The following is a 14,043-nucleotide window of genomic DNA, read 5'->3' as shown; positions in this document are numbered from 1 at the left end:
ATAAACTAGTTCCTACTAATGGGATTTTAAAACCCAGACCCCACTTGAAATGCCTTCTTGAGGCTGTACGGAGGCCTAACTATGGTGGGGAGGGCACATAAATAAAGCAAGGTACATGTTTAAGAAACCAGCAAGATAAGGTATATAATTGGCAACTACATCGTCTCGTCAAGGACCCGAGAATTCATGAGGTTTGCTGAGAAGCTGGAATAACCGGGATTCTACAGACTGTACCTAGGCTGGCCTGGAGCTCCCTATCTAGTCAAGGATGACCTGGAATTCCTGATTTCCTCTTCTCTAGGTCCACGGGTGTGTGCCTCTATACCCAGTTTACACAGTGCTGGGGCTGCAACCCAGGGCTTTGTGCACATTAGACAAACACAGGACTAGACTCTGTACTTCCTGGGCCTAAATATGAACAATCTTTAAACAAGTGTTATCTAAAATTGCTTTCACAATTTCATATATACATGTATTATACACTGCGTTCTGATTAATTACACACAATATCAAGACTCTTAAAGACTTACAGAACATTTTAACTATAATTTAATTTTTAACAGGACCCCATCTCAAATAGTAAATAAGACCGCTTTATTACATTCTATTGGTCACAAGATAAAATATGTAAAACTTTACTTTACCAGTATACTGTGTTTCAGAATAATATACTAAGTCAGAGAAACAGTTCTATGAAATACTCATTTCAACAGAAACAGAGGAAAATAACTCCCCACATGTTCAGTAAAGAGCAATACGGTGACGGTGGCATGTCCCAGTGTTTTAACTATTAGAGCAAGTATAAGAAGAGAAAAATACTCAGTCCATGTGCTATAGTTTCACTTTTAAAGTGAACTATGAAGTATATAGATTTCCCAAGACTGTTTTATCTCCTGCTTCAGTCAGTCCCAAATAGTTAAAAATAAAAAAAAGTATTAGTGCCCACAAATGGGACAATAAAGCTGTCAACCTGCTTACTTCCTACTGAAAATTCCCTCAAGTAGAGTAGTGTGAGTTGCAGAAACTGCTATTGGAAAAAAAGCAAATAAGCTCTGTATGTCAAGTTCAACAAGAGGGAATGTCTACACTGTGTGTAATGCTCAACTGGGGGGAACGTCTACACTGTCCCAAGCCAAAACCTGCATGGATTTCAGAATTCTGTACTTAAGAGTTCAAATCACTGCAGGATTTCCTGAATATCTAAACTTTACATAGAATTCCAGTAATGTGCTCTGCTCTCCATACATTTACAATACAGTACCTCTGCACAAGCGTCACTGGGAGACGCTATCTTTGTGACTTTCAAATGAAGCAGTGAAGACCATGAACTCATTTTGGATGCTATGCTTTATGTGTAGCTATTTAATTTTCAAAATATGGAAATGATTTCATTTTAAACATAAAGAATGAAACTTTTCTAGAACTTGAAATTTTCAGCACTTTGGTACTTAAATGTGTTACTCTGAATGTCTCTATATAAAACCAATGATTTAAAGAGTAATACCATTTAGTTAGGAATATAAACATATAATATAAAGAGAAAAGAAGGCCTGTTTTTCTTTTTAAAGGAAAAGAGGCCAAAATTCATGAATCTGAGAAAAGGGGGGATACGTAGGAGGGGCTGCAGGGAGGAAATGGGAAGAACAAAGCGATGTAACTAAATTATAATTGAAAATAGAGTAATAAAATTTAGATATTTAAACAGAAACAAAGTATGTCTTAGAAATGAGGCCACCAAACAGGCATATATCTCCAATAGTACTGTGCTTCTGGGGAAGCTTAGCGTGTCTGCCTCCCCTCCAGAAGGTTCAGGACATGTTCAGGCTCTTAGAGTAACATGGTACACATCACAGCAAATCATGGAAACCACATTCATGATGCCCTTCTAGCTTTCTGCACAGCAGCACTCCTCTGCAGTCTATCATTGCACAGAGCAACTGACAGCATGCTGCGAGTGCCTCACTTCGTTCACAAGATAAACACACCAGGGAAAATGTACTAAAGATAGATAGCGTAAGGTTTCAGTGAAAAACTTATTAACATTTCAATGCATTACTTTGATAATCTAGCAAAGAAAGATCTATCCCCCAAAAGACAAGAGAACGCAATACTACCAATGTTTATAACTGACATATTCAAATCCAAACTCTAAACTCAAAATGTTCTTATGACTCCATTTAAAATATAGATAGCATTTCAAAACTGTCAAATTGCACATTCTCTCTTAGGGAATGGATATAAGCCAGGAGGAGAGCAAAACGTTCATGCAGTGTGCCTTCTCCATTTGAACTGTGACTATAAACAAATCAGAAATCAACTGCCAGTTCATAATTAACCATGTCTGAAAGGGTCAGCCTGAGTCAGAAAGGAAAGCAAACAACTTAAGACCAAATACTACAACTGTGATTTCTGATCTGTAAAAATTATATCATCCACAAGGCATTTTCTAAGAACAAAAGAAAAGTTACTGCATCTGGCATCTGGCATCAACGAATAATGCTACTGCCAACAAAAACTCAACTGGTTAATCATACACCATCTTTTCTGAGTAGGAAAGTTTTACAGCAACTTTAGGGCAGGGCGTGAGCCACAAACAACAGAGACCTAATGTCTAAGGACTAAAGTCAGAAATGTCAGAGCAGATGTTCTAACTAGCACTGGCATGACGCTCCCAGACATGGGGCAGTGTGGGAACTCTCCAACTTCTTCCATCTGTAGGACACGCACCACAAGGTGCACAGCACACCGAAACCTTCAAACCCCCTAGATATCCTTGCTGCTCCCTTTACACGCCTGCGTGTTCTGGAAGGAGGAGGCTACTCAGGCAGATCTCTTTAATCCTCCAGGGACCAACAACAAAAGAGCTGTTTTATTTTCCTGAAACCTTCTCCTTAGAGTTTAAGCCTACTCATCCTCCTGGGTCCTCCAAGTCTGAGCCTGATGTGAGGTCTTACTAGAGCCTCCTGCTTAAGAAATACTCCTCTTAGGGCAGAAAAGGGCTTCAGGAGCTGAGATACATGGAGGGTAGTTATCTAAGTGGTTTGAGAAGACTTTTGGGAGAACCACATACTCTCAAACAGTAAGTACTAGCGCTTACTTCTGGTCCGTTAAGTACCATGCTCCATCTCACCATGACTATTGCACCTTTAAGAGAGAAGGTTTTATGATCAGCTATGACCTACTGAATGGCACCTCCTTAATACCATGAATGGTGACTCTCAAGTCTCCAAGGTAACTGGAGTTTTCACCCAGACAGAAATGGATCACTGTACTTCAGGCTAATGGACTTGTTTCTCCCCACACCAGGAATCATCAAACTATCTCTATGAGGAACCAGATAAAAACATCTCAGGATTTGTAGTCCTGATATGCTACCGTCAGAATACGGTCCAAGAATGGAGCTGTTCAAAGACCACTCTGTGCTTGTGCGAAAACTCCAAGAAAACAAGGCAAAGTTTTGTGACCTCAGTTTCTTCAAAGACATGGGGTGTGCTTTCCTGGCCCTCCCAGATGCATCAGATAGGAGCTAACTGCAGATTATTCACTACAACTAGGTACTGTTATTTGTTTATATACCTTTAAGAAAAAACAAAACAAAACAAAAAAAAATGTGAATTAAAAAAAAAAAGTTTCAAAGTAATTTGCTTCCATTCTGCAGATGTGACTCATTTCCAAATCAGCACAAGCCATGGTAACTAATTGGAAATGATATAATTAAGTAACAAAAACAGAAAAGAAAAAAAAAAAGAGAAAAAAATATAAAGAAAAAATTCTAGTGAACATGAAGTGGTAAGGTATTTGATTCAATGGCTACTTCACAAGGAAAGCAAGCTATGTCACTGATATGTTGATAATAAAGTGGCCCTTCTATCACGTAACGTGGGAATAAAGCAAACCGCAATATGAAAAAACTGCTTGCCAGACTTGCTTGGCTTGGAGCTGCGTTTCTTTATAATGCTTTAGTAGGAATACTGTACCTTGAATACCAGCAAACTGATAAAGAGAAGACCTTCCTCACTCTACCAGTCTTAAAAGCACTTAGGAGCTTCCACTGATATTTATACTGCTCATTATTCCATTAAAATCTGATCTTAAATCAGAAAAAAAAGAAAGAAAAAGAAAAAAAAAAAAAAACCCATGTTTTTGCCCCGTGTGTGGCTTGCTTGCTGTGTGCAGCTTGCCCCTGCAGATTGTAGGCTTTTTTCGTGTGACTCCTCTTACCTCTGAGAGTTAAATGTAGTTGGCTACTGCATGAGACTTTAGTTGTCTCATTTTCAGGCTCATCTCCCAGGTCATACTGCCAACTAGAGCCGTAAACACTCTTATGATGTACAGGTCTGTCACTGTAGTGTAAAGTCAACACAAAACATAGTTTTTCCTTATTTATTTACAAAATTAAGTGTCAAGCTGGACTAAGCCCACAGGCTGTAGTCTGCTAACCTGTGCTCTTCCTAGACGCCGAGTCTTAGGCTCCTAAAAACCTTCTAAACTTAATTCTTTTTTAAAAGGTTTCATTCTCAATTATGATGTATACGTGTGTGTGCTGCGCGTGGGCTTGAACGCTTGAGTGAAGAACTTGTGAAGGCCAGAAGAGGGCATCAGATCTCCTGAGGCTGGAGTTAGAGACAGCTGTAAGCCACCACATGGGTGCTGTAAACCAAACCAGCATGCTCTGCAAGAACAGTTAAGTGTTCTTAAGCTGAGCAGTCTTTCCAGCCCATCCTCCTGGAAAGAGCAATGCTGTGACAGGGCTTTAAGAGGGTGACAAAGAGGGCAGATGTGAGAAGCGGTTTTAAAGGGGCCTGTGGGGGACACTGGACTGCATAGAGACCTAACTGATACGCTTTGCTGAAAGGGTCCCGTGCTCGGTTCCGACTTGTCTCATTTTGCAGTTAAGTCTCCACTCTTGCTCCTCGATACCCAGGTCAGCTGAAGTCTGCAAGGGACACACACAGCTCAAACTGCTCTTGTGCCATCACCTACTCACGGATTAGTTCTGGTGGCATTTAGGACACATAGAGTGGTCAAGTAAACTAAAAGGCGAGCTATGTAATAGAAAACATCTGCAGCTTGACAAGTGAGTTATATTTAAATATCAAGAGATCCTTACCCCTAAACACTAAGAGGACCAACAACCTAGTTTTAAAAGATGAGACAAATACTAAGATATTTGTGTTATATGTATGCCTCCAAACAATCATGAGATGCCTGTCACACACTTCAGCCACAGTAAGATGCCATCGGGGTTAAAATTATAAAGGTCAATGACAGCAAGGCCCTGACAAGGATGCAGAGCTGGTTTGTTGCTATTGATGCTGCTGGTGGTGTGTGTGGTGTAGCTACAGCACATTAAGTGTCTTGCTGTGTTACTCTCTGCCTTATTCCTTTGATATAGGGACCCTCACTGAACTCCGAACTAGGCTGGCAACTTAACCCCCCAGTGACCCTCCTGTCTCTGCCTTACACAGTACTGGGGTTACATGTGCTTTTTACATGGGTGCCGGGGATTTGAACTCAGGTCCTTGTGCTTACACAGCAAATGCTCTTACCACCTAGTCATCTCCCTAGCTCTAATCTAAAAATAATAGTTAGGGTTGAGATAGGTTCAGTGGTTGTACTCAAGGCATACTCAGAACCCTTAGATCAATCCCTAACATCACAAAACAGAGAACCAGTTCAAATATTTGTGAACAATATCCATAAACTAGAAATTACCCAAGTGCCCATCAACAGGTAAGTAGATAAGCCATACACAATACGCTCACTCCCACAGTACTTCAATGAGTAGTCTCAAGAACAAACCAATACAACAAGATGGACCCAAGAGATGCCTCATGGAGAACTCAGCTCAAGAGGCCACACACATGGCCCACTGTATCTGATCCAGAAGAGAGATGACTTCAGTGACAGAGAGCAGAGAAATATCTGGGAATGCAGTGGGAACTTATGTTGAGCAGGAAACTGCCAGAAGACAATGGGGCACAATGGCTCATGCAGAGCCCAAGGGGCTACACACCTGGAGCCATCCCCCCAGTTTTTGCCTTGTTACTGACAAAAGGCACCAACCCTTAGACTGGCTACAGCCTGGAATGTTTTTATCCTCAAATTCCAGGGCTCAAATGACCTTCCCATACTAGCCTCCTAAGCAGCCCGGACTCCAGGTGTCTACAGCATGCCCATGTGAACTTGTGTTTTAAAAACTTGATTAGCCTAATGCTAACCGGTTTTTCAGAGCTCAAAAAGAAAAGAAAAAGAAAAATGGACACACTTTTTAACTCTTCTGTTACAAAGCTACTTAGAACAAGTGAGGGTTAAAGGCATCACCCTTATGAAGTGTCAGCCTGTTCATGCCTGCATAGCACCTAGCATGCTACTGCCTGGAGCTGGCGGGTGCCAAATGTATGTGTACATGTGTCCTGGAGCACACTGTCCTGGTGTATACGGGCAGCTTCCACAGCAGTCCCTGCAGAGGTGGTATGACTGACCTAGGAATGACATTACCCTTTACGTGGAGATAGCATTCTTATAACAACTTGGTACAGAAATGCTCTTGCTTTATGGTAGTGCATTAAGTTATTTTCCTTTGCAAGTCATGCAATAATGCATTGTTTGAAAGTTGCAAGGTAAATCGCAAAACCCAAGTTTTTGAAAAATGTCAGAAATCAAGATTAATTTTATGCACTGGATATCTACCATGATTCTATATTCCATGCTACCTAATATAACACTCCAGGATCTTTGATGTTTAAGATCCTGGAGATGTCACAATTCCTCAAAACCATTTTTCACAGCACTAGAAACTTTTGTGTTCACATTGGAAATGCATTTGCAACTTCTCAATTATCTATCAATAGTAAAATAAGATGTTTTTATAAAGGGGAGGGCGTGTCAGAAGAACGTAGAGAAGTAAATTCCCATGGACAGAAGAGGCAAGAACTGCACTGGGTCACACATGGGAATCTTCTGAAGGGGACAGAAATGCTCTAGTTCTCTCTCACCTACAGAACACCATCTGATAAAACTCACTGGACTGACTGTATATGCTAAATGGATGAAGTTTACTGTATCTATATAATATGTTCATAACACTGAGACTGCAGGTGAGTCTCAGTGGATGGATGAGTGTGGAGGTTATTCTCAGTGAAACTCCCACAGGCTCCTACCCAGGGGAATGACACAGGGGTTTGCTTTTCTGTTATTTCATTTTTAAAACCTCTTAGAAGAGTCAGAGTAAGAAGAGTGAGGGCTGCTGCCGACACCCCTAGGATACTCGGTGCCGAGAGCATCTTCTGTTCCTTCAAACAGACTTGATAGACATTTCGGCCCCAGACACACCGATCACTCTCCTCACACATATTGTTCTGAAACTGTTCCTTTCCTAACCAGCTTCTCATTGACAGAACAGACTTATGGGCCAGGCACAGTCCAGTATATAGAGTGCTTGCTGAACAAGCGTGTTGACCTGAGGTCAGATCCCCAGCACCGATGTAAAACTGGGACATGGTGGGATACACCTGTTATCCCAGGGAGAAGTAGAGACAGGAGGATGAGGTGCAAGCAGGGACTCTCTGGCCAGTCAGTCTAGCCAAACCATGACCTTCAGGTTCAGTAGGAGAGAGCCTATCTCAAAACTACAGTGGAAAATGATAGAATCCTATGTTGATCTCGTGCCTCTACATGCATATGTAACTACCCACCCACATCCACCAATATAGACTGACTGAGTTCTGAATATTACCAGCTTCTTTAAAACACTTTATGCGTATGGACGTTTTGCTCACATGTGTGCATGTATGCCTCATGCCCTAGGAAGCCAGGAGAGGCATTGCATTCCCTGGACTTGGAAGTTATAGGTACTTGAGAGCCACCAGTGGGTTTTGGGAATTGAACCTGAGTTCTCTGGAAGAACAGCCAGTGTTCATAATGGCTAAGACATCTCACTAGCCTCGACTCTATCGACTCTTCTGATTAGGACTCGGATTGTGTGAGCTATTAGCCGTTAAGTGGTTCTCTTGTAATGGGAACTTCAAAGGTCTTTTCACAATTTTTCACAATTATGAACAGTGCTAAGGGAATAGGTGCATTAAAACTCATGTATATAAAATCTGGAGATACAAATACTCAGACATTTTGGTCTGTGACACTACCCTGCCCTACAAAAATGACTTTCTGTTTAGTCACCCATGTCTCCAAGCTCTGCCATGGACACTACACTGTCAACAGATGAAAGAAATTTTCAAGTTTGTTTTTAATTTCCAATTCTAAGAATCATGAGCAAGCTTCAGATTTGACATTAATATTTCTTCTTAAAAATGTATTTGGTTTGCGGTGACCATCACACCCCACACTTTGCTCTCCCCCATATCCCTGACCTCTATCTCCACTTAGCCACTCTTCTTTCCTAGTAGGCCAGCGGCCTTCCGTCTACTGGGGCAAGTGTCATTGAGCTCCAGGACCCAGCTACCCTCCTGCAGCGCAGATGTACGCAGACCATGTTCAGGCCACTGGAAGGGAGGCAGAACAATGCGAAAGGTACATATTTCCAAGTCACCAGTGGAAACATCAAGACTGAAGTGTCTCTGACTTGGATTCTCCCTCTTTTCCTGTCTTCTGGGAAATCTCAACAAGCCCAGGAAGACAGTGGAAAACTCAAGAGCCAGGCTATCTGCAGGAAATGGCTCCCATGCCACCCTTAGAAAAACATGGAAATATCATCATTTTAGGCACTGATTTTGGGGTGCCTCCCAAGAATCTAACATATTTTACCAAAGCACTACTCAACTTTAGTCTTAAGCATGTTTAACAATAGAGAGTAGACCACTTGGTCCTGCACATTAATGGCTTCTTTACAATATGTTTGTAAGAGACAGCCCTTGGATCTTCTGTAAAATTCCTGGAGCAATTTAGGTACCCAAAACTCTGTAAAATAATATTCTGTAGCATTTCTATGGTAACAATGATAACTTCTAAATTCTATTTAGGAAATAAAAGGTTAGATGAGTTTCTTATCCCCAGACTGCCAGATAAAATATAAACAACATTTGAGCTCTCCTTACTAGAGTAATTAAGAGCAGCAAAGCTACAGGGCTGTTCACTGTTCTTGACTGATTTCTACTCCAATTCTAATCCTGAAGAATTAACCACTGCTGTGCACACAGGCTCATGGAAAGAGACTCCAGCAAAGTGTTTATTACAATAGGAAGTATGAGGAGACATCTTAATGAGCTTATTGAACAGATTAAATGAATTATAACCTCGTGTTATTTTATTAACCAGTATTAACAATGGTCATTTATCTAGCAAACACAATAATGCCAAGCAATGGCACATTTAATACACACAATCCTTGCACTAAGCCTGGGAGGTGGCATTAGTGTTGCCTCCTCTGATAAATGAGGGAACTGATGCACAGGGAGGGGAAACAACCCACCCAAGGTCACCAGGGTCACACAGCTTGCAAGAGGCAAAGCTCGGAAGACCAACAGCTCTGGCCTCAACGCTCACTCGCACTGATGTGCACACACCTACACATGGAGCCACACCGACACATACTTAAAAATGATGCTATGTTCACAGTGTATCCAGCCACAATGCCATCATCTGAGCCCTTAAAGCATTTTACTAACCTTGTACAGAATGAATTCCATAAGAAAGGCAATGTCCCAAATTTCTCTTTTAAGTTATATTGCTTATGGTTCAGTTTCTAAAATTATTAACAACTATGCATGCTAAGTAAATTTGTTTGAATATATGGATATGTTTATATTTATGTATACATGCATGTCTTTTATAAGCATATTGTACATAAGCACATATTATTGGATGTAAAAATCACATGTGAAAACCTTTTCAATAAAACTAACTAAATCTGAAAAAAAAAGCAAACCTTTGTAAATAGGTCATTTTTAGGGAATATTTTACCTTTTCTCTTTGTTAACACTGTTAGTGTGTGTGTGAGTGTGTGCATTTTATGTGAGGAGTCAGTTCTCTTTGTGGGTGCCAGGACTGCCAACTGTGACAGGAGGCATCTTTACCAGCTGGGCCATCTCACAAGCCCCACTTGGTTTCTACTTTAGTAATGAACTCTTATTCGGAAAAATTATCAAGAGTTTGTTCAATTTTATGCTTGGTTGTTAGTCTAAAACTCTGAAACAGTTCAAAATAAAGCTCTCTACTCTGGCCAATCCACTATCATGGAGCTAACGGGCAATTCTATGTGATTAGTACATTATGCTTGCAGATTTATAAACCCTTTGTTACCAGGAATCTTGGGGTTATATGGTGATTGGAATCATACTATAACATAATGGATCTGCATCTAAAACCTGCCAACTGAAAGCAATAAAGAAGGAAGGATATATGTGGAGCTCTGAGGTTGTCTGTGCAAACCTTGTCTGGCTTTTTTCTTGGTCACTAAGGATCCAAAGCCAAGTCCCCAGCTTGTGCAGTGAAGCTTTGCACTGTGCCCTTGGATTCCTACTTCTCCATATGACCCAGGTTGCCTGTGCTCACATTTGCGGTGGTTTAAATCAATCTAATAAAAGAAAATCTTGCTGTTAACTAAGAGTCACTTGAGAGCATTTACTCTCAGTAGAATTGAATTCTACTTTATTTTTACTCAAATGTCTTCCCTAAGAGACTTCCTACCTCTCAGATTACAAACTCAGAAGGAAAAGCTTCTGCACTTAAGTGTTGTACCGTCTTCTCATTGCAGTTAGGAACTGCCCGCTACACATGGCAATGCCATAACTCTCTCACATGGTCTTGCTGCAGTTTCTGAAGTTCTGCGGTTCACGTTTACCTGTCTGTTAACACCACTCCATGGTCCCAAGTTTTGCAAAATGGAAAGGAAGTCAATGAGTAAATAGCATATCAAGTTTTAGTAAGCCTAATTTTGACTCCTTATTGCCATATAGTCCTCCAACTGACACATAAACTGGATAGTCACCTTTATAAAGAAAATCCCATGTAATAGGGATCGATAAGATCAGAATGAATAAAGGCTTTCAAGTGAGTCTCACTTAAGAACAAGACTTTCTTTATTAACTTAAACCACTGTGAATGTGAGCACCAGAAACTTGGGTCACACAGAGAAACAGGAACCCGAGCGCATGGGCTGGGAGCCTGGCTTCAGTCGGTACAGAGCTTCACTGCCCAGGCTGAGGACTGGGCTCTGGATCCTCAGTGCCCAAGAGAAAAGCCAGGTTGGGTCCACACAGACAACCCCGAGCTGGGGAGGGAGGGAACCCGGGTCCCTGGAATTCCCTGGCCGTCCATTATGGCGCATCAGCAGCAGTCCAGTGGGAGACTCTGCCTTGAAAAGTAAGCCACCTAGTATCTTCCTCTGGCTTCTACAGATATGTACATATGCACATGGTGGGTGAGTACACTAGAGCACATGCATGTACACACACACACACACACATTTGCATAAAGAAATAGGTTCTGAAGTAGCATAATATGCTAATGCACAAAGTATGTCTTAGGGTAAATTTGCTACTACTGAGAATTTAAAATATGTCACATTTCTAAAAATTAACTTACATAATTTATGAGTATATTTACAGATATCTTAATAGATAATGAAATATTTTATAGTTATCAGTCACAAGAAGAGCCATGCTATCCTGAGGACATTACACTTAGGATTATAATAAATCCTATGACAAGAGATGGACATACTGCAAAATGCAGGATACTTCAGAGCAATAAACGTATTAGAGAGCATTCCTGTGTATAACATATTCAAATAATTTTTAAAAATTAAGGTTGTCTCAAAAACCACCTAAAAATTCATATTTTTCCACATGGTATTTCTGGGAATAATAGAAACATCCAAATTATTATAAGAGAATATTAGTTATAAGGAACAGTTATTAGCACATTAGCTGCCTATAGGTAGTAGATATGCTCAAAATAAAAAGTACAATAAAAAGAAAGAGAAATACAGAAAGAAAAAGTAAGTCATTCTCTTAAACTCGGCAAACAAACCCAATAAAAGAGTGCCCTGATGCATAGCTCCCGTAGAAAGCCATCTCAGGAAAGGACTGCAACCACTGTTACCCACTGACTGTCAATTACAAGTTTCCAACCACAGAGATTACATCAGGCCTGCATACCAAGTTCATCGTGCAAACTGCTACCGCCTACGGCAGATGCATGGTCATGTGAGGCTTCTAAGTGGACACTCCCTTTTCTCACCAGCAAGGAGGCACTAGCACTGAGCACTGCAGCCTGGGATGGGGGGCGGGACTGGACCTTGACCTGGGCTGTGGACTGCTGGCCTTGCTGACCATCTTGAAGGCTAGGAGAGAACATGGAGTGGGGAGACATTACAGGGAAGAAAAGAGAAAACAACAGCTAGAGTGAAAGCAATACAGATCACAGATTGCAAAATGACACTTTCAAATCGCCCAGGAGCCGCCGTGGAGCTTCGTACAGTTAATAGTTTACACTTGCTCTCATCCTTACCCATCCGACTCATAGAGGAAAGCAGTGCGTACTCAATAGGGAGGTTAACTGCCAATCTGCAACTCTCTTCCAGCTCAACCCGACTAGATTCTAGAGTGAAGAAGAGAGCGAGGAGTCCGGATGTGCTCAAGTGACACGGCTCGGTGCTGGGCTCCGACAGGTAAATTTTACCTTGTAATAATTTGCTGCTTTTCCTCTAATGTTCTAAGATCTCTGATTCAGATACACAATAAAACAGTTTCTACACACGTGAAAACCAAAGAATCTCTATCAAATGCAACCAAAATACAAAAAAATACCACAATCTACTGCAAAAGAACCAAAAACCATGACTCAACTGAGTGAAACACAACTTTATAAAGTACTGTTTATAATAGTTTCTATATTCTGAAATAAGGCTACATGTGTTACATATAAAACATACATTAAAAAACACGTTCTCATCACTGTTACATTCTTTTCCAGCCCATATTGTAATCTCATTAAAAGCAATCCATTATTTTAGAAAATCTTAACAACTGGGAAACCTTAATTTCCCAAAATATTCTAATAGTTTTATAAAGTTTAAAAATTAGTATTTGTTAATATAAATTTATTTTTTTATCATTTATAAAACTAATTTTCCTATATTATTTACTCATTTACTTTTATACTTAAGATACAATAAATTTCATTAACATTATTTATATAAGATTTACACTAATTTAAGCTGATGTAATTCCTGAAATGTTTTAACTGTCATACATCATTGTACACATGATGCCCCAGCGATGTTTCACTCTGTGAATGTGACTGTACTCTGAGCAGTTCCAGACGCTGTCACTAACATAACCAGGCACTAGAAAAAGAAGAACGCTGCCCAGGGTGGCCTTGCTTGGCTTACCATTTCTAATGATATTATTTTCTACTAAGACTCTGACCCTTGAATCCATTGCAATCAAAGCCTAGACACTGCTGACTGACAGTGATGTGCAGGCTAAGCTGTGGCTGCAGCAACTACTCTGACAGCCATCTATCACTTGTGCCAACTGTATTTCAAGTACAATAACCACACATCGCAGGTAGAAGCCACCATCGTGGTCAGTTGCTAATACTGGCTGCTTGCCATACAGGAGGACAGCATGCGTTACAGAACATTAATCCCGCCACAACAGGCAGACATTAGCATGTACTCTGAAGGTCTGACTCAGCCACTGTCAAGTGCATGTTCTAAGAAGCGAGCCTGCGCGTTCTGGTTCTTGTTCACACTGGCATTAGCCACTTAGCAGTTTCCTTAGAATATTTTCCCAGCAGCTACTAGTCAAGGGAGGGTCACAAGAGCCTGGTAACGCAGCTCAGAGGCACAGCCTTTGCTGACGTGTTAAACTATGGGGGCACCTCCAGCACTACAAATTTAAAGAAGAAAAAAAAATGATCTTGTTAATTAAATAGCTTTTATTTTCCATATAGGACTGATGTGTCCCTCTTCATCAGAAGCAATCTAAACTTATCCATGAGCCTCATCAAAATGAACTCAACCAAAAAATTTGTACTCAAAAATTTTCTATCAGTTTTTCACGTAAAGTCCTAAGA

General features: G+C 40.7%; 1 protein-coding gene across 5 annotated transcripts in view; it reads right to left on the bottom strand.

Moving 5' to 3' along the window:
• Pcnx1 (pecanex 1) overlaps positions 1–14,043 on the bottom strand; it is a 144,113-nt gene that overhangs the window by 54,670 nt on the left and 75,400 nt on the right. For 3 of the 5 annotated variants that reach the window (XM_021179162.3, XM_029484751.2, XM_029484750.2), the window contains exon 8: positions 12,120–12,304. The exons of the other annotated variants lie outside the window; for them this stretch is intronic. In XM_021179162.3, the coding sequence (XP_021034821.1) occupies positions 12,120–12,304 (185 nt within the window). The remainder of the gene's footprint in view (positions 1–12,119; positions 12,305–14,043) is intronic. 5 annotated transcript variants of the gene reach the window in all.

The sequence above is a fragment of the Mus caroli genome, unplaced genomic scaffold (assembly GCF_978045245.1).
Source record: "Mus caroli unplaced genomic scaffold, Mus_caroli_1 scaffold_14, whole genome shotgun sequence".
In the NCBI taxonomy this organism is placed as follows: domain Eukaryota; kingdom Metazoa; phylum Chordata; class Mammalia; order Rodentia; family Muridae; genus Mus; species Mus caroli.
This window is presented reverse-complemented; position numbering and strand designations above follow the sequence as displayed.